Source organism: Gobio gobio, assembly GCF_949357685.1.
Source record: "Gobio gobio genome assembly, chromosome: 23".
Taxonomy (NCBI): Eukaryota; Metazoa; Chordata; class Actinopteri; order Cypriniformes; family Gobionidae; genus Gobio; species Gobio gobio.
Genome location: NC_137119.1, coordinates 27,277,051 through 27,298,861, shown reverse-complemented (window position 1 = coordinate 27,298,861; position 21,811 = coordinate 27,277,051). Strand labels below are relative to the sequence as shown.

The 21,811-nt window shown below is 38.9% G+C and overlaps 1 protein-coding gene across 1 annotated transcript; it reads right to left on the bottom strand.

The window, feature by feature from the left end:
- Positions 1 to 13,768: 13,768 nt before the first annotated feature.
- LOC307119535 (uncharacterized protein) lies at positions 13,769 to 16,195 on the bottom strand. Its single transcript, XM_079805872.1, has 4 exons — positions 15,958 to 16,195; positions 15,516 to 15,583; positions 15,336 to 15,379; positions 13,769 to 13,967 (listed from the first exon to the last, which is right to left on the bottom strand). The coding sequence occupies exons 1-4, from the start codon at positions 16,076 to 16,078 to the stop codon at positions 13,877 to 13,879; spliced, it is 324 nt and encodes a 107-aa protein (XP_079661998.1). The 5' UTR covers positions 16,079 to 16,195; the 3' UTR covers positions 13,769 to 13,876.
- Positions 16,196 to 21,811: the final 5,616 nt, after the last annotated feature.

Below are 21,811 nucleotides of genomic sequence, written 5' to 3'. Positions count from 1 at the left end.
TGAATGTACACATTTTGTAGTCATTTCACAATGTTTATTGATATGTCAAACTGTTTAAAGACAAACATAAGTGCCCAGCACAGCATCCTCTGTCACCCAGGTACTTCTCCAGTTTGTGGCACTATAAAGAAAAGAAGAAAAAAAAAAAAGATATAAAAAAAACCAATTGTACTTGAATAGAGTTATATAAAATGATATTACCGGTATGTACATTATTATGTAATGATTAATATAGGTGTACAATTATATACTATGTACAATTATAGAGAAATATAAAAACTTTAAAAAAAAACATTGATAAAGTAATATGTAACTGTTACTGTTCATTTACATAAGAAATATGTAACGATTGATAAGATTAATAATACTTTTACAAACCAGGAGTTGCAAGGAAAAAACAGGCAAAAAATGGTTAAGAACAATAATTTACATTATTAATTTAAAACTATACCTCCTGTAATCATAGTTTGCTTCTATTGCAACTACATGTAAGGTAAACTAAAATAGTAAATAATTATAAAAGTCAACTGTTTTCAGCAAGAAAAATGCATATAGGTAGGTAGGTAGATAATGCAATTCAATAACATTACTGTAAGTTGACACAATGAAGGAAATAATGATCATTTTTACTAGGGGTGTGCATTGGCACTGCCCTCACAATTCGATTCGATTACGATTCACCAGGTAACGATTCGATTCAATTCGATTCTACGATGCATTGCGATGCATCAAAATTCTACTGCACACAACAAGGCAAATTTTTAATCAGTCATGAGGCAATACAAGCAGTCAGATATTGAACAACAGATTGTATTGGCTGCTATGTGTGTATTATCGCTCTCCTGTATCTTTGACAAAAATGTCATTAAATAAAATAAAATTGAATGGTACAGGGCAGGGACGTCACTAGGATTGGAATACAGGGGGGGCTTAGCCCCCAGGGTATTTGTAACTTGCCTTTGCAAAATCTTTGCACTCACATCTAGAGCTACACTGACGTCAACAACCAGTCAAGAAACCAAGATTTTAAGAAGTAAAACGTGACAGACATATCCTCTTCTTCCATTTCTACTCTGTTAAAGAAAAGTTACTGTAATGTTAGCTTTTAGACACATCAAAGCTGATTGGGGAATTTACTTAGGTCAGATTTGGCTCCTGATGAGTTATAAGCAATGACTTATATTGTCTGTCTGCTCATGTAAATGTATGAAAAGGTAATAGCATACTAAATCTAATTCCTCTCTATATAAGATAAGTTGTCCACAGAATGCTATTTAATTACACAGAACCGCATGTATTCAACCCATTTTTTTCAACCCTAAAATACAAATATACCAACACATTCTCACACCCAACTCGTCACATATGGACGCTTGACCCGGACCCCTTGTCGTCACTTTTCAACGAACTGGGCGTACCTTTATCGTCAATTTTCGACGTGCAGGGTAGTCCGATAGACTTCTATAGAACTCTGAACTGGAGCCTGTGGCGTTGAAATTTGACGTATTGGGTAAGCACACCGCAGCCCGTTGTCTGCGGTGAATGGGTCGAGACTACAATAACTAAAAATTAAAAGGAATAGGCTACAATAAATGATCTATGCCAGGGCTAGTCAAAAGGCAGCCACCAGATCATATTTATTTGGCCCTCCAACTGGTTTTTGATGTTCAAAACCCCTCGCAATCTGATATCAAAGTGCCCTCTGTGCAAAGGTTTAGCTCGTTCATAGGCAACCGCATTCAGCGGTGAGTTTTAACAACGCAGGTAAAATGGCATTCAGAGGTGAGTTTAACAACGCAGGTAAAATGGCATTCAGAGGTGAGTTTAACCAAGACAACGCTCAACTGCAGGTAAAACGGCATTCATAGGTGAGTTTAATAACCCTCCATGGCGCGTTCAAGTAAGCATTTAAGCGTTTTCTTGTCATGGGTAACATTAGTGACAATGCTTTAACTAGAGCATGATGGATAACGGATATTTAATCGGAGGTTTGTTGATATTAATAAATATATATTTAATATGCTACGATTGTGTTCAATTAGTCAAAGTTGTGTTTAATTAATTATTTATATTTATTAAATCCTCTTAATTAATTACGCTGACGTCACTGTGGGGCGACCCCAAGGACCATTGCGATTTTCCACTCGGTAAGTAGTAGAGTTCATTAATAGAGGTGGATACTATTCTTAAATTTACACATCAAAAACTGTTGAATCAGGGCACTAAGTTGTGTTTAGAACCTTTAGACGTGTAAGGTGGTAATTTCTAATGACGCTAAATGATATAGAAGACATTATTAATAAATATATAGGCCTAGCTTTCCTACACCTACAGGCTAGCAAAGTTAGCTAATCAAATACTGAAAGTTCATTTTTGTCGTATATAATCATGCAAGGTACAATCATAGGGAAATGTAAGATTTACAGTATTACAATAGCCCACAACTTTTATCCAACATTATAAATGTTCAGATGAAGAACGGTGTTGCCAGATTGGTTTTTTTTACAGCCCAGTAATTGTTTAAAATCCACACAAAATTTTATAATAAACACCCACATAAATCTATAATAAACTTTACGAATTAATTCATAACTACAACATTGTGCCTCATCACAAGTTTTCAATATGAAATAAAACAATTAATGTGTATAATTAATGTAATAAGTAATGCTGTCATAACTTATTGACTGATTCATATATATATATATATATATATATATATATATATATATATATATATATATATATATATATATATATATATATATATATATATATAATTTAAAAGTTCTGCTGTGGGTTTGTTTGTTTTTTTTGGGGGGGGGGGAGAAATAGAGCAAAACTTACATTACTATTTTTTTTGTCTAAAATGTAATTATTAACAATAGTAACTTGTGTATTGAACTGTATAAAATCAATATCACATACACTCTAGCCCATTCTGGCAGCACAGATGAAGAGAATACTGGTGTAAAATGTTCAAATCTGTTTTTCTTTTTTTTTTTTTAGATCCTTCAAATTTGGCAGCATCAATTTCATTTTATTCTACCCCCCACCATATATACATACACACACACACACACACACACACAAACAAAGGCACTTTTAAGAGCCACGTCCGTCCGTCCGTCCGTTAACTTTGTTAACCTGTACTCAGTCTCTCTCTCTCTCTCTCTCTCTCTCTCTCTCTCTCTCTCTCTCTCTCTCTCTCTCTCTCTCTCTCTCTCTCTCTCTCTCTCTCTCTTTACATCTACCGGTATATTTGTTTTATCTGTCCATCTCTTCGTTGTGAGTCTTTCTGTCTGTTTGTGTTTCTGTCCATCACAATGTCCATGAGTGATCCAGAAATCCAAGAACAACTCATGATCTTGGATAACCTGGTTGGTGACCAAGAACTGAAGGATGAGCTCCAAAGTCTTGATGACCTTCTTGTTGAGCTGCAAGAAGAGGAGGCAGCAGCACCAGTGAAGACACCTGAGCCGAGGGTGGTATGGAGAAAAAGAGACAATACTGGGAATATTGTCTATGCAAGGCCAAGATCAAGCAGGAATCAGTCAAATAAGGGTCAGTATTGTTTTTTATTCAAGATTTTTTGAAGATCTACATTGTTAAGGCACTTACTGTATGAGTGTATCAAATCAAGGAATATATATATAGCTTGATATGTCAGGAAAACAATCAAACCAGAACCAATCTTTTGATTTATTAAATATGTCACTAGTCTTGGATTAAGTGAAAGAGACACATTAAGGCTAATATTTCATATTTGTGTAAAGCAGTATAAACTAGCAAGTTAGCGCTTAAAATAGGTTTAATTGTGGGCTGTATTGACATTGTCAGGAAATCTTGTCAATATGGTTATTATGTCAAATGAGCTAGCCTGCACTAAATCTCTTGCAAGTTATTGGTCTTGGCAAGGCTGTGTCTGAAACAGTTTGTTCTTCAGAGTGTGTTGTCAATGGCCAGCCAGCTTGTTTCTTTTTAATCTGCTTTTATATAAGCATTCCTATTTGCTGTCATCATTCAGTGACACCTTAAATGCAGATAACCGACTGTAATTGGACTGTCTCTGTTAGCGTTTGGGAAATAAAAAGTGTACTAGTATTTCTCTAGCTATAGGTCAAACAGTGAGCTTGCACTAATTTAGGCTGGTAACCAGGCCTTGGGACAAGTTGGAAATTTGAATAATATAAATGTTGATTTGTGTTGTTTTTATCCTCTTCAGCTGATCACATTCGGAAGACTGATCCTCCCTTCATTGCTCCGGACACTAACTGTGAGGTGGCCTTTACTCCAGAGCCTGTTGGTGTGTGCTTCATTGTGTTTCCATTAGCCCTTGTGTGTGTGTGTGTGTGTGTGTGTGTGTGTGTGTGTGTGTGTGTGTGTGTGTGTGTGTGTGTGTGTGTGTGTGTGTGTGTGTGTGTGTGTGTGTGTGTGTGTGTGTGTGTGTGTATATATATATGACAGTGGTTTAGAATGTAAATAAATGTTTCTAATGTAATGTAAATAAATGTAAATAAATTTGCTAGAATACTGAACCTTTCACAGCCAAAATGAGTACATTTTAATATTGTAAAAATATACTCTATATATGTACATAGAGGGAAATTATTGTTTTTTTATATTCCTTACCATTTACAGAGTGTTTTCTACAAGATCTCCAGCACTCACTAAGCGAATCCTCTGGTGATGAGGCATCACCTCTTGAAACCCCAAAACTTCTGGCTTCCTCGAACTGGAGCACACGACAAAGTCTCTTTTCAGAGAGGTGGAGGGCAGAGAGACCCCGTCTGGTGAACACTGCAGCGGCACAAGAAAATGTAGCAACACACATCTGCCAACAGTGTGGGAGAAATCCAGCTGCTGTCCGGTGTTGTGACTGTCGACCACGTCCCTTCCTCTGTGCTGAATGTGACGTCAGCATGCACACCAGACATGTCCTCCACAACAGAGATGCCATGACTGCTGGATTCTTCCAGCCATTGCCTCCAACAACTTTCGTGGTGGATAAGGCTCTTTCCCATTGTGGTAAGTTCTGGTTTGTGTGTGTACAACATAAATCTCATTCTCAGAATAGTTAAGCTCATAAGCTTTACTATTTAAATTATGCCTTTTTGTGTCTTATTGTTTTATCTTGAATGTATGTGGATACTCTGTGTTTTCAGTCCGGCTTGTACCTGTGGAGATGCCTGACAAAATCTGTGGTTGTTCACCAGAGTCATTGAGGGTTTGTCCAGGAAAGATTGTTGCTGTGGTCACAATGAATGGTAAGAATGTGAAGAACTTTATTTTGTCCTGTTTGAGAAGCGTCTTAAAAAGAAATATCTATCCATATGCGACTCCCTACATGTTTGACATAGATATAAAACTTAAAAAATATATATGAAGTATACAAAGTACTGTAATGTATAAATTGTACAAAGAACCCAAACCCTGATTAATCAGCTAAGGTTTACATTACAATGGATGTGTTTTTGATATTTCCAGGACGACATGATCTAAGCATGCCAGAGTTAATTTGTGAGGCATGCCAAGCCACTTGGACTGCTGGAGTCGCTGACCTAAACCGAAGTGACTACTGGCCTGCAACCCTTCAATTTGCAACAGTTTATGCCACAGATATCTTTTTTTCATTTGAAGAAATGAAGATGGCAGCACCAGGACTGTCCTGCCAAGCATTTCTAAGAATGCTGAATCAGCGAACTGTCCGCTTTGGTCGTGTGAGTATTGAATTTATCTATCCTGCAGTATTGTTGATATCTTTGAGTTGTGGGTTGAAAAGCTGTTTGATGTTAATGTATTTGTTGTACATTAGTAGCTTTTGGTTTCCTTATTTTTAATAGACTGGCAAGATCTCAGCAGACAGTTTTCAGAAAAGTTTTTTTGAGTGGGAGGCTGTGCGATTTGAGGTGGACAATATATGCAAGGAAGAGCCCTTCAACTGTCCTGCATGCACCCCAGATATGCTTGCAGTTTCAGTTGATGGAAACCGCAAACATTACCGTTTCAAGAATGCTGCTAGGTACACCAAACTGTGGATCACAGTTTTTGTATTAATAAGAAAACATAGCTGTGAACCAAGTAATCTCAGATTATAAATTATCATAAATTGTTGTTTTTTAGATCTGAGGAACAGGCCATCTTTGAAGGTGTCTTCATTGCCAAGGACGAAGAAGTGAAAAAATTTGTGGACCACATTCACAACACAACCAAACATGTAAAATTCTAGATGATAATTAGATTACAGGACTATAATAACCTCTTTCTGAAGAGTTTGTTAAGGAGAGTCTTATTTTCATCAACCATTTCCCATATTGTAGGTCAGTGGAAGAGGTGTTTGTGGAGGGGAGTGGTCAGCAGCCAGAGAGACCTCCCAAAGATCTGCCAGCAAGGTAGACGAGGAGGGATTGGAGCTTGCGGTGTGTCGGCACGGAGTTCTGCTCTGTGCCTTAAATATGTATAGGGGGGAAATTTTTGCCTATCCCCTGTACCTGCAAGAAAAGCTGGCCAGTAGGCAAATCACTTTTTTTTGTATGGATGTGACCTGCAAATATTGGCCTTACCTCCAAAGAGTTGCAAAAAGCTGTCCAGAGCTCCAGCACCTTCTTAACATGAAGCCATTCCTTTCGGTATTTCATGCCAAAGCCCATGATTTTAAATGCGAGGTAAGGAAATGTTGCTATGTGATAGAATAACATTATCTAAACTGAACATCTGCAAAGATTTTTTTTAATTCTTAACCAGGTGAAATGGAGTGGGGCATATCAGGATGGTGCTGGTTTAACTCTAGGGGAGGAGGTGGAACAGTGCAATGCCTTCCTCTCTAGGATTGCAGTAACCACAAAGCATATGTCAAAAGCAGGTAAGATGACCACATACTGCACTAGGTACATCCTTACAAAATAAGTAGGGGGATATGGTAACATCATATTTTTTTGTGTTTGCAGGACGCACAGACATGCTGACTCTAATGGCCATGCGCTGGAATCAGCAAAAGTTCCACAATTTGGCTATCTCACTGACCCGCCGATATCAAAAGGTAATGACATCAGTAGAATTAATTTGAGATGTTCAGTATTGCATGTTAGCAGTGTATGAAGCTGTGCATTGAACATTTGGTTCTTTTTTCTTACTATTGTTTGTTATTGTAGACCACAAAATCTCTGCAAAGCCAGTTACAAAGCCTAGAGTCGATGAAAGCCCAATTGGCAGTGACAGCGAGCCAATTGGAAGACTGGGTCAATGATGTAAAGGAGTGGGCTGACGGTGAGGAAATTATTACTCGTAATATATTTAGTCACAAATAATTGTAATTGTTACTGGTATTGTAAAGTGCAAACCACACCTATTTATTCTCAGCATCAACAACAACAACTACAAATGATGCTGATGCCTTGGCCAGCAGAATTGAGGTGCTGGTAGCCAGTATCAAGAGACGTTCCCAGCGCCTCTATAAAGAGGCCGATGGCAACAAAGGTCGTGCCAGAATCCGCCGCAAGATCAGGGAGGAGAAGGGAATCCTGACATCTGTTGTGGAGAAATACAACAGAATGGTTCCAATCACAGAATCTCTTTGCCTGGAAACCATTCTGTCTGGTGAGACAGCTTGGCCATGGCAGCTACCACACAGTGGTATGTACACTAGTCTGTTGACTGCTTCTGACAAATCTGATACATAATGACACATAACCCGCAATGCTTTAAATCTCATTCTGTAACCCCATACGTTTTAAGAGATTCTTTTAAGGTTGATGTTTAATACAAATTATTTGTTTATTTATCATAAATGCCATCCAGACTCTGTCGATCTAAGGACAAAAAGAAGGGCTTTTGACATAATCATGTCAGTGAGGAGACTTGAAGAGGAGCAGAAGATTCTTGTTGCAGAGATGGACCACCATTGGAAATCTCTTTCAACTCGTTCCGATACCCTCAGAGAGCTGTCCTGCTTGTTTTCTAGTGAGACAATGAAAAGTATGTATTTGTAATAAATTACATAAACATAGGGTTGTCCCGACCAAAGATTAATATTAGGGGGCAGCCCAAATAAATATACACAACAATTATGACTGTTTATAAAGTTTCTAAGGCTGGTCTTATATTATTTTGTTCCTCTTTTAAGATTCGCAATGTGGCCTAAGTGAAGAGGGTTTGAAAGGTCTGCAGAGCATCATCCTCAGAAAACGGCATCAAATCAGAGAAATGAAGGTGCAAGCAAGAGACTGTTACCTGCAAGTTTTGTCTGGAGCAGAGAACATCAACTTCTTGGACAATGCTTCAGCTGATGAGTACGACAGTGACTACGAAATATCTGATGATGGACTGTAATCAACAAGAGTGTAGCACCTTTCATACTTCTGGACAATGACCTTAACTATGAATATTAAGCATGTAATAACATCTGCTTTTTATCACCATATAAATATAACGGTAACACTTTACAATAAGGTTCATTAGTTAACATTAGTTAAAGGGTTAGTTCACCCAAAAATGAAAATTCTGTCATTAATTACTTACCCTCATGTCGTTCGACACCCGTTAGACCTCCGTTCATCTTCGGAACAGAAATGAAGATATTTTAGTTGAAATCTGATGGCTCTGAAAGGCCTCCATTGACACAATGGCACGGTTCACTTTCAAGACACCGTTATGAATCAGCGAGCCGAATGATGATTCGGATCGCGTGTCAAACCGCCAAACTGCTGAAATTTGGCGATCCAAACTGCTGAATCGACTCGCTGATTCATAACGCTTCGAAGCTTCATGATGCCGTGTTTTGAAATCGTCATCACTATGTAAGTCGTTATTTAGGGTTTTTTTGCGCACAAAAACTATTGTCGCCGATTCATAAAGTTATTGTAGAACCACTGTAGTGAGATGGACTTTGTAACGACGTCTTTAGTACCTTTTAAGGGTCTTGAGAGTGTACCGTGCCATTGTGCCAATTAATGGAGGCCTTTCAGAGCCATCAGATTTACACTAAAATATCTTCATTTCTGTTCCGAAGATGAAAGGAGGTCTGACGGGTGTCGAACGACATGAGGGGAAGTAATTAATGACAGAATTTTCATTTTTGGGTGAACTAACCCTTTAATGTATTTTTAACTAACATGAACTAACCATGAGCAATCCATTTCTTACTGTATTTGTTAAATCTTTGTTAACGTTAGTTAATAAAAAATACAGCTGTTCATTGTTAGTTCATGTTAGTTCACAGTGCATTAACTAATATTAACAATATTTTAATAAAGTATTATTAAATGTTGAAATTAACATTAACAAAAACATTAACAAAGATTAATTCCCAGCTGGTGGAACGATCTGCCCACCGCCATTCGGAATGCTGATTCGTTGACAACATTCAAAAGTCAACTAAAAACTCATCTCTTCCACAAGCACTTAACCTCTTAAAAAAAAAAAAATCTTTCCTTTCCTCTTTCTCCTCCTCTTTCCCTCCCTACTCTAGCCTGTGCTACACTGAGCAATGTACACGGACTAAGTATTTCAGGCACTTGTTGTGCTCACTCGACTCTTCACGACCAATCGCTTATTGTACCCCCAAGTTGTAAGTCTCTTTGGATAAAAGCGTCTGCTAAATGCATAAATGTAAATGTTAATAAATGCTGTATAAGTGCAGTTCATTTTTAGTTCATGCTAGCTAATGTTAACTAACAAATCGTATTGTAAAGTGTTACCAATAAAACCAAAGTGTTACTTCTTCTTTCACATGTATAGAAATGTGTGCATGCATGCCTCTACAACCAGTCAGTGGTGGAAATAAATTGCATTAATTAAAGTACTGTACTGTGTGGGGTACTTTATTTGAACTTTTTAGTTGAACTCTATGGTGCTGTATAACAACATGTTTAGAGACATGGAAGAAGCAGATTATGAGGAAGAAAACCATAATGATGAGGAGGAATATTTTTTCCCCAACATAATATTCAATGTGCTTTCTGTATAATCTAGTACAGGTTTCATAGTCAACTGATGTGATTCTGTGGTACTCAAAACCATTTTATCTGTGCAATAATCATACACAAAGTGAGTCAATATTATAAACACTACAGATCATTCGTTAGACACTACAGTACATCAAAAATGAACAGAAAATGAAAAATGAAGAACACAGAATCCAAAGCACACCATTACAGAAAAAAAGTATATCGTAACTAATTAAACAAATTTTGCAATTACATAGTAACTATAGTAATTACAACTTACCGTAGTAAGGTGAATAACTTGTGTACTGACTGAATATTGTATAGTATTGTATGTCTGTATATTTAGCACTTGCATACTGTGAAAATACAGTGAACCAACTGCAAAAGACAAAAAGGTTACAGTAAAAAACTCAACATGAAAAGCATTATAGTCACCCAGAAGAGATGTGCAACTGCGGAATCAAGGTCAGTGAGAGATATTTATTCTGCTTTAGCTTCATGTCTTCATGTTGGGTTCAGACTGATGACTTTATTCACATCACAGAAAATATCAAATCTGCAGGCAAAGGGAAAAACCCTAAAGCAGATCCAACCTTGACAACATTCTCCACACTTGCTCTTTCTCATCTTCCTCCTTGTTCACCACCTCTTTCACATACTCTTCCTCCTCTCCCTCACATCCATTGTTGGTATCAACATTCAGTGCAACATTTTGAGTCAATTTTGGCACTCTGAAATTATTTGTATTATGTAGCCTCCAGCTTGACAAAATAGATCAGGCTATTTAGAATGGGGGGGGGGGTCTCGAGTTCAGAGTCTTGCAATATAATCAAAACCTAACACAAGCATGATGTCAATATAGAAAAGGGGGGGAAGAAAAAAAAAAGTTCAGATATAAATGTGACTCAATACAGTTTGTTGTCCATGATGAAGAGAGTACATCTGTGTAGGTTTTACTGCCCTTCCTCCCTCTGGGGTCCCTCAGCACCCATGGAAGAGCAAAAAAATGCACATTCTGCAAAGTCTGTAAATGCAAAGTTTGATAAGCGTATCAAAGTGACAATTGGTAGGACAATTATTTATGCTATGTTTAATACATAATGTTGGACAGAGATGTCTGGCATACATGGAAAGGTGTTATAAAAACATTTTAAAAAGGGCCCACAGTAAAATACCAAATTTCAGTCTGGCTCTCAAATATGTCGAAGAGGTTTGTATAATGAACATATTTGGATGTCCCTTTGTTCATTAGAGATTATATTTATTTAAATATATTACTAGACGTTTTTAAACTACATTACCCATAAGCCTCTATCATTGTGTCGATGGGACTGGCGCTGTAAATTGTAGTTCATTGAAGTGTGTAGTTACACTATAGGGTTAGGGTTGGGATCTCGGTAAACGTGTAATTTCTTTCAATATAGCAACACCTCATTGTTAACTGACAGTATTACTTACGTCATAACGACAGCAAAACATAGTTTGCGATATGGAGCGCTTTAAATTTTACTAAACGTTATTCCACCCACAGCTTGTCCTGCTTGTGCCAAGGAAACGTCAAAATCACGTCACACATGTCCATATATGGAATTTACAAGCTCTTCCGACTTTTGATGTACGTCCAGCATATTTATTTATTTTGTTGTTATTTTTCACTGAAAGAAATACAACAACGCTTTCCCTCATCATGTATGTAGCCTATAAGTTCTGCAATAAATAATATATATTTTTTTAAAACAGGCTCCTCCGACTGCAGGGAGCCCGCCTACCTTTTAATTAGAAAAAGAAAAGTAGCCTACTCTTTATAGTTATTCTAGCATGCAGCATTTTGTTTTAAACAGATGTAAGTTCATCTCTTAATCAAATAAAATGCTTCTGTAACATTTAAAGATGATTGCACATACTTTGTACAAATTTCCCAGAATGTATTGATATGCCAAACTATTTAAAGACTTTAATTTTTCTTTTCTTTTTAAAAAAACAAACAAACCAGGAGCCACCAGAAAATACATTATTTTCTTCCCTTTGAAGAACAAATGGCCCCCCAAAATAAAACTATATATATATATGATTCATTTTAAATTATTTTGCTGTGAATGCAAGGCAAATATAAATAGTTAATGACAATTATAAATGTTAAAGGAATTAATATATAATATTGTAACTGAACATTTCAAACAGGACTACAACATTTAAGTGACATTTTAATAGCTTTAGTAGTATTCTGTAGTATTTGTATTTATTTCTTTAGCATTTATTCATGGCTGGCATACCAGACCAATAGTGCAAGTAGACTTACACACACTTCTCACACTTCCTGGCTGTTGTGCAGTTCTACCAGAAAGACTCGTGAGGCAAAATAACGTAACAATCATGCATTTAATAACAGCCCAACAAGCAAGTATTGAGATATAAAGTTATTTGGCATATAGGCCCTGTGCGTAGCTCGCAATCCGAGGGTACGGAATCTGCATTTCCTGCCTGAAGATGTAGGCAGGGCCGCAGCCGACCCCCTGTGAGGTATGGTAGGGACCATCCTGGTGGTGGTGGTGTGGAGGAGGAGAAGGGACCATCCTGGTGGTGGTGGTGGTGTGGAGGAGGAGAAGGGACCATCCTGCTGGTGGTGGTGTGGAGGAGGAGAAGGGACCATCCTGGTGGTGGTGGTGGTGTGGAGGAGGAGAAGGGACCATCCTGCTGGTGGTGGTGTGGAGGAGGAGAAGGGACCATCCTGGTGGTGGTGGTGGTGTGGAGGAGGAGAAGGGACCATCCTGGTGGTGGTGGTGTGGAGGAGGAGAAGGGACCATCCTGGTGGTGGTGGTGGTGTGGAGGAGGAGAAGGGACCATCCTGGTGGTGGTGGTGGTGTGGAGGAGGAGAAGGGACCATCCTGGTGGTGGTGGTGGTGTGGAGGAGGAGAAGGGACCATCCTGGTGGTGGTGGTGTGGAGGAGGAGAAGGGACCATCCTGGTGGTGGTGGTGGTGTGGAGGAGGAGAAGGGACCATCCTGGTGGTGGTGGTGGTGTGGAGGAGGAGAAGGGACCATCCTGGTGGTGGTGGTGTGGAGGAGGAGAAGGGACCATCCTGGTGGTGGTGGTGGTGTGGAGGAGGAGAAGGGACCATCCTGGTGGTGGTGGTGGTGTGGAGGAGGAGAAGGGACCATCCTGGTGGTGGTGGTGGTGTGGAGGAGGAGAAGGGACCATCCTGGTGGTGGTGGTGGTGGTGTGGAGGAGGAGAAGGGACCATCCTGGTGGTGGTGGTGGTGTGGAGGAGGAGAAGGGACCATCCTGCTGGTGGTGGTGTGGAGGAGGAGAAGGGACCATCCTGCTGGTGGTGGTGTGGAGGAGGAGAAGGGACCATCCTGGTGGTGGTGGTGGTGTGGAGGAGGAGAAGGGACCATCCTGGTGGTGGTGGTGGTGGTGGTGTGGAGGAGGAGAAGGGACCATCCTGCTGGTGGTGGTGTGGAGGAGGAGAAGGGACCATCCTGGTGGTGGTGGTGGTGTGGAGGAGGAGAAGGGACCATCCTGGTGGTGGTGGTGGTGGTGTGGAGGAGGAGAAGGGACCATCCTAGTGGTGGTGGTGGGGGGGTTGGGAGGGGAGAGGTGAATGTAGGCGTCAGCATCTGCAAACTCAGACATGTGTAAGTACCGATTTTTTGTACAGCAAGTTTTTGCACATGATTGGAGAGATGCGAAGGTAATAAGTGACGTAACAATTGAGTCTTCTCGGCAGAACTTACGCTAAAGCTTTCATTTCATGAAAAATGCAAAAGATTTTTTATTTTCTAAAAACACATTAAGAAAATAAACCCACAAAGAGACCGGGTATTGTGCAAAACACTTTAATGAAAAGCAAGAAGGAAAAAAAAAGAAGAAAAAAAAGCCCCTCAAAAATAAACTTCATGAGGATGAGTGGATGAGTCCAGGTGACTAGGCTGTCATGCTGAAAGCTGGTTGGGATCTGGGGACTTGGGCATAACATGTAGGAATTCACTGGCAGGCTCCCATGTGTCATCCCAGGTTTTGCCACTGTAAAATAGTGCAAAAAAACATTTCATTAGAACACAAAGAGAAAAAAATCACTGTTGGGTTCAATTTAGAGAGTTCATTGAAATGTATTGATGCTTGTTAAAGTAGCATTAACCCTGGTTAAGCCCAGTGGTGGAATACAACTGAGTACATTTACTCAATTTACTTAATAACAAATTTGAGGTAATTGGACTTAATTGGTATTTTCATTTTACACTTTTTTATACAACATTGCATCTCACAGGAAAATATGGTACTTTTTCCTAAACTACAATTGTCTGGCAGCTCTAGTTACACAATTTTCCATACAGTTTCTGTACATTGAAATTTCCTGATTTAAAAATGTTTCTAATAAACTGAGGGATTAAGTTGTCATTGGCGGGATGAGGAAAATGTTATGTCATCTACAACAGTTTAGAACACAGATCTTATGTTTGATGTTCTTATGTTCCTTTAAAAATAACATTTCCAGCACATACAACTGGATTCTCCATCTTAGAAAAACTAAATTATGACACATACGAGTTTCAGATGCCGAAAGATTAATTTATGTGTGCATGAATCACTGCTACTTTTGTAATGCATTACAGAGTGGATGTCCTGCAGGCTCAATAAATAAGCTAGTTCAGAGCTAGAGCTAGCCGCTATACTTACTAGAAACAGAAAACAGGATCACATCAGGACCATTTTATTTTCCATACATTGGCTGTCTGTCAGCTAATTTTAGAATTCTATTAATTACCCAGAAAGCACTGAATGGTCCAGCTCCTCATTACCTATAATCCATTGTGTTAATCAAAAAATTCCAGGATCTTACAAATAGAATATTCTAAATGAAGACAATGAGGTAGATCATTCTCCCATTTGTCTTTAAAATTATGGAATAGTCTTCTGAGCATTTCAAATTAGGACACACTCTCTCAGTCCAGTCTAAAGACACTCCAGATATTCTGATTCTGAGTCTGAATTTGGAATGCTCGGAAGACTATTCCATAATTTTAAAGACAAATGGGAGAATGATCTACCTCCTTACCTCCTCCATACTTTTTCATCATCGGAATGCATGTCCTAAAGGTTACAAGGGCCTACCTGCCAGATCTAACTCTTCCAAATGCCTCCCCCTCATCGCTATTTGCTTCTGAGTACTGACAATCGACCTCACAGTTTTTCTAAAGGCTACCACAGAAGATGATTTACTGACAGGATCAACTACAGGACCGGGGAGTTTTCTCTTGCCACAGACAACACTGACATGAACTTCCATGCTGCTTGCAAGAAACCAGTTGAACTTTGCCTATATTGTATTTGTCATGGAATGGACTAATTTGCATCGCAATGGAATTAAATAATTAATAAAACATGACTTACCACACAGTGCAAGGCAACCAGTGGACTCTCAATTCGGCTTTTCCCTGCACACACAAACACAAGTAATAAATATTCTGTTTATGCAATCACTGAATAGGGCATAACATATTGTTGTATTATCTTTGAAAGGTCGGAATCAGCCATTGAGACAAGAAAGCAGCCTTGCAGAACATATTTTACCTCATTTATCCGTTCCCCAGTTATACGATCAAAAAGGAACACCTTCTGCCTATTACATTTTCGGCAACCTGAAATGATGAAAAGACAAGGAAAGTTTTTTAAGCCATGAATGCCATGCTTAGTAGCTGAATCCGTCCATATTAATAATTTCACATGTGAGGTGATATGCAGTCCTTTCCATTCATGTCAAAGTGAATTTGTCCCTGTTTATGTGAATCAAGCAAAAAGTACAGGATTGGTTTTCCCAAAGTCCTCTTAGCTTAAGTCAGGGATTGACATTAATCACCACCCTTGGACATTGGCCACAGCTAAATAACTAAATACTGTAAACTGGCTACAAATGACTCGGTAAGCCGATGAATCTAATTTACATTAAGTCAACTGTGACTGGGAGCAAATTTATTAACAGTGTAGAGTAAGTATGTACTATGCAAAAAGTTACCTTTTCTTCTGGTCTTCACACGTGGCCCCTCCGGATTCAAAGACGTGGCAATGGAAGAGGCAGATGGAGGAGAGACAGAGGCAGAATAGCGTGAAGAGGTTGAGGAGTTTTTCCTTTTCATCTGTCGCAAAGACAGTGGTGGTGGGGAAGAAACTGGAGGAAGAAAAGTAGAAGAGGAAGTAGGAAAGAGAGAGGTTGGAGAGAGTGGGGAAGACAGAGGAACAAGGTCAAGAACAAATACGGTCTCAGACTCCGCGGCTTGACTCTCCTCCGCGGAGTCTGAGACCGTATTTGTTCTTCCGGCTTGACTCTCCTCTGTGGCGGCTTGACTCTCCTCTGTGGCGGCTTGACTCTCCTCTGTGGCGGCTTGACTCTCCTCTGTGGCGGCTTGACTCTCCTCTGTGGCGGCTTGACTCTCCTCTGTGGCGGCTTGACTCTCCTCTGTGGCGGCTTGACTCTCCTCCGCGGAGTCTGAGACCGTATTTGCTCTTCCTGCTTGACTCTCCTCTGCGGCGGCTTGACTCTCCCCCACGGCTTGACTTTCTGGTTGCTGTGCTGTGGAGGTTGCTATAATAAAAGTTTACTTTCATTTAAAATCTGTACATATTAACAAAGAAATATAAATGTATTCTAAATATTCATAATTTCTAAACCAAAACATTACTTACATTTTGTCAATATAAGTTCATAGGCCCTCCGCATCTTCTCCAAAACATTTTTAGTGACAAGAGTGGGGTGCAGATGGGTAATAATTTCTGCAACCCATTTATTGGAAGCCCTTTTATCTGGCTTGCCAATAAATAAAATCGGCTTGTACCCCACAGCTTCAAGTTTACTCACCTGAAATGAACAAAAGCAGTACATTTACATTTAGTCATTTAGCATTTAGTAATTTTATCCAAAGTGACTTACAATTGAGGATTAAAGCAAGCGAGTCATTGTGAATAGGTAAAAACAACGCAAGAAGTGCTCAAAATACAAAGTTCAGGCATTGCTCAGAGTAGCATAAGCCAGACAAGGGAGGGTTAAAGGAAAGGCAGTAATAACACATTAGTTAAATCCACTGAATTATTTGAAACATCAGTACTGTATAAAGCAATTTTAATTTTAAGAGATTTAATGGAGTTGGAGTACAATGCAAGAAAATGTGCCGTAACCTGTTTCTTTATGATTATTTTAGAAGAAACATTACTCTTGAACTGTATACAATCAATGGCCAGTTTCAGATAAAGCCATTTATGCCATTGCCATCATGACTTACTTACTTGACAGAGAACACAACTTATTGTTACTCTTTAGCACAATTTATAGGTAAAGATGGATTCTTCCACGTATTAAATAATAAGACTATGTTTTTAAAGGCCAGATCACATTGGTACTTGTCTGATATTCAGTATGAGAAAAACACAGGCTTTTAGCTTCACTTCACGTAACACTAACTTATGAAATATTAACAATTTTACTTACTGCAATACGGGCAGAATCAATGATACGTCCGGCATTCCTGCATTTAAGGACAGATTTCCCCCACTGCCTATCGAGTGACACCACTTTTTCTTGTATTTTTTTTTTGGTGGACAAGCTTTCAAAGCAGACATGGCAAGATTTCCTGCTTGCCTGATTGGGAGTCTGGCAAGAAGGGCATGGCCTGAATTTGGGCCTTGTCATGATGACTAGACAAATATACACAAAAACAAAAAAAAACAGAAAGACTCACAGACAGATAAAACAAATATAGATGTAGAGAGAGAGAGAGAGAGAGAGAGAGAGAGAGAGAGAGAGAGAGAGAGAGAGAGAGAGAGAGAGAGAGAGAGAGAGAGAGAGAGAGAGAGAGAGAGAGAGAGAGAGAGAGAGAGAGAGAGAGAGAGAGAGAGAGAGAGAGAGAGAGAGAGAGAGAGAGAGAGACTGAGTACAGGTTAACAAAGTTAACGGACGGACGTGGCTCTTAAAAGTGCCTTTGTTTGTGTGTGTGTGTGTGTGTATGTATATATGGTGGGGGGTAGAATAAAATGAAATTGATGCTGCCAAATTTGAAGGACCTAAAAAAAAAAAAGAAAGAAAAACAGATTTGAACATTTTACACCAGTATTCTCTTCATCTGTGCTGCCAGAATGGGCTAGAGTGTATGTGATATTGATTTTATACAGTTCAATACACAAGTTACTATTGTTAATAATTACATTTTAGACAAAAAAAAATTGTAATGTAAGTTTTGCTCTATTTCTCCCCACCAAAAAAACAAACAACCCACAGCAGAACTTTTAAATATATATATATATATATATATATATATATATATATATATATATATATATATATATATATATATATATATATATATATATATATATATATATATATATATGAATCAGTCAATAAGTTATGACAGCATTACTTATTACATTAATTATACACATTAATTGTTTTATTTCATATTGAAAACTTGTGATGAGGCACAATGTTGTAGTTATGAATTAATTCGTAAAGTTTATTATAGATTTATGTGGGTGTTTATTATAAAATTTTGTGTGGATTTTAAACAATTACTGGGCTGTAAAAAAACCAATCTGGCAACACCGTTCTTCATCTGAACATTTAAAATGTTGGATAAAAGTTGTGGGCTATTGTAATACTGTAAATCTTACATTTCCCTATGATTGTACCTTGCATGATTATATACGACAAAAATGAACTTTCAGTATTTGATTAGCTAACTTTGCTAGCCTGTAGGTGTAGGAAAGCTAGGCCTATATATTTATTAATAATGTCTTCTATATCATTTAGCGTCATTAGAAATTACCACCTTACACGTCTAAAGGTTCTAAACACAACTTAGTGCCCTGATTCAACAGTTTTTGATGTGTAAATTTAAGAATAGTATCCACCTCTATTAATGAACTCTACTACTTACCGAGTGGAAAATCGCAATGGTCCTTGGGGTCGCCCCACAGTGACGTCAGCGTAATTAATTAAGAGGATTTAATAAATATAAATAATTAATTAAACACAACTTTGACTAATTGAACACAATCGTAGCATATTAAATATATATTTATTAATATCAACAAACCTCCGATTAAATATCCGTTATCCATCATGCTCACTAATGTTACCCATGACAAGAAAACGCTTAAATGCTTACTTGAACGCGCCATGGAGGGTTATTAAACTCACCTATGAATGCCGTTTTACCTGCAGTTGAGCGTTGTCTTGGTTAAACTCACCTCTGAATGCCATTTTACCTGCGTTGTTAAACTCACCGCTGAATGCGGTTGCCTATGAACGAGCTAAACCTTTGCACAGAGGGCACTTTGATATCAGATTGCGAGGGGTTTTGAACATCAAAAACCAGTTGGAGGGCCAAATAAATATGATCTGGTGGCTGCCTTTTGACTAGCCCTGGCATAGATCATTTATTGTAGCCTATTCCTTTTAATTTTTAGTTATTGTAGTCTCGACCCATTCACCGCAGACAACGGGCTGCGGTGTGCTTACCCAATACGTCAAATTTCAACGCCACAGGCTCCAGTTCAGAGTTCTATAGAAGTCTATCGGACTACCCTGCACGTCGAAAATTGACGATAAAGGTACGCCCAGTTCGTTGAAAAGTGACGACAAGGGGTCCGGGTCAAGCGTCCATATGTGACGAGTTGGGTGTGAGAATGTGTTGAATATACCGCTAAACCTAAAATTGAGCTAAATCTATACAAATAACACAGCTGTGCAGTTTTCACACCCTATACTAAATTTACCCTTTACAATAGCCTAATGAGATAACATTGTTTAATATTTGAATCATAGCTTATATAGTGTTTTGACATCGACAACCCAAGTGCATTTTACCTCAAACTTGCGACTAGTTAACTTTCTAAAATAGCAATCGCTTCTCGGGTCGACATTAACTCACTGACAAAATTATATTCTGAATTAAAAATATTTTATACCACTTTTTAATATGTGATTGTGTAAAGGTGTTCACGAGATACCAACCTTTCAAGAAGACGGCGGTGAGCACGGGCTGTGTGTGTGTGTGTGTGTGTGTGTGTGTGTGTGCGTGCGTGCGTGTGTGTGTGCGTGCGTGCGTGCGTGTGTGTGTGTGTGTGTGTGGGGCACGCGTGAATGAGAGACGCAGGGAAAGGAGATGCAGCGGAACGTTATTTGCTCTATGAAAGACATTGATAAAGACAAAAACTTAGGACATTTAATCCATCATTTTATTTTAGCTAGTTTTGCCAAACACATTATAGATTTGGTTAGTTATCGTTTTTTTGTAATTCCTCGTTTTTATTTTTATTTCAGTTAACGACAACCCACCTAGTTTTCGTTTTTTCGTTCATTTTCGTTAACGATTATAACCTTGGTAACGGAGATGAATCCTCCAGGCAGTTTCTTGCAGGAGCGCTCCGGTCTGCAACGCTCTGAAAGCTGCCACAGTTCACCAACGAGACGCGATCATCTTAATAGCACAAGGACTCTTTGTACTTCTGTCCAAATACCGACTTTTCGGCTATTTTTTTGTAGCTGGATATATATAATTTGTTGCATCTAAATATGAATGAGGAGGATACGGTTATTGATAAATCAAATTGTTATTGTTGTTCTCATTATCATTTAGGGGGGCTTAGGAACATTTTGGGGTAGCTTCAGCCCCCCTAAAATAGGCCTAACGACGTCCCTGGTACAGGGTATTGGATATGGCATTTTCAAACCTGAAAAAGAAAACATAAATCACTGCTTTCAGTGCTTTGAATGAGAAATGTTTCTCTTCTCTCTGCTTTAGAACCATTTGAAATTATATAGAGCAATAATAACCAACTAAGCCAACATTTTCCAGCAGTGAACATAAGTGTTTTTTTTTTACACACAGTAAAAAGCTCTAAGACAGGGCACTTCATGAACTCCTGTGCAAATGTTAATCCGTAATTACAGTCACACTATTGTAACAACAACCACCACCCAGGCACCCAGCAATAAAAATATTCAGTGCACCACACACAGTAACGTTGACACTAGGGACTCGTCAATTCTCGTGTTTGATTTTAGTGTGGCAGGCGCGTTAGCAGGGCGTAAGCAGCGCATATTTTTTCGGCGCCCATGTTAACAGATTAGAGCATTCACATCGCACGCAGAGGCGGCGCAGCAGTGCCGCTATCGTTTCGGCGACGAGTCTATTTTTGCCGCGCTGCTCACGCTGATTTAAAGCCACAGTGGATTGTTCTTGATCAAAACTGACCAGATTAACATGGAAAATAACAAATTTCACCATGAAATTATGTAGTGAAGTGCCCCGTGTGTTTCACAATCACCATATGACATCCAGAGCTGTTAAAACAAATTAAAAACACAACACTGCCAGAAGTTTTTGCCCAATCTTCAAAAGCCTGTTTAAATGATTAAAACTAGAAGCATATATTCACTTTAATGTTAACTTACATTTATCATGTGAACTACTTATATACAACAAGTTATATGCATGTGTGTTTGGGACAGAGGGGAACACGGTCGCATTTGCAGAATATGCTGCCCATCATATATCAAAGCACGAGACAGACGGGGCTCGGAGGAGAAGACCGGAAAATGTGACATAATGTACAATATTTGTCTGTATTTGCAATATCTGCGCGAGACAAACGCTGCCAGTGTGAATCCACAATGGGGGCGCGGCCCGCGCGGGCTCCGGCTCTCCATACCCACCGCTCCGCGTGCGGTGTGAAGCCGGTGTCCTGACATTTCATCCTACCCGTCAGATTGTCCTACCAAGCTTACTGCGCATGCCCACATCAATATTTTTTATTTTTATTTTTTATATTTACATTTTCAGGGTAGGTTTAGGGTAGGGATAGGGGTAGGTGTG

Coding starts and splice junctions, on each gene's coding strand:
- LOC307119535 (XM_079805872.1), bottom strand. CDS start 16,078: ATGAAAAGGAAAAACTCCTCAACCTCTTCACGCTATTCTGCCTCTGTC. Junction 15,584..15,957: donor TGTGAAGACCAGAAGAAAAG/GTAACTTTTTGC, acceptor TCATCATTTCAG/GTTGCCGAAAATGTAATAGG. Junction 15,380..15,515: donor CTGGGGAACGGATAAATGAG/GTAAAATATGTT, acceptor TTGTGTGTGCAG/GGAAAAGCCGAATTGAGAGT.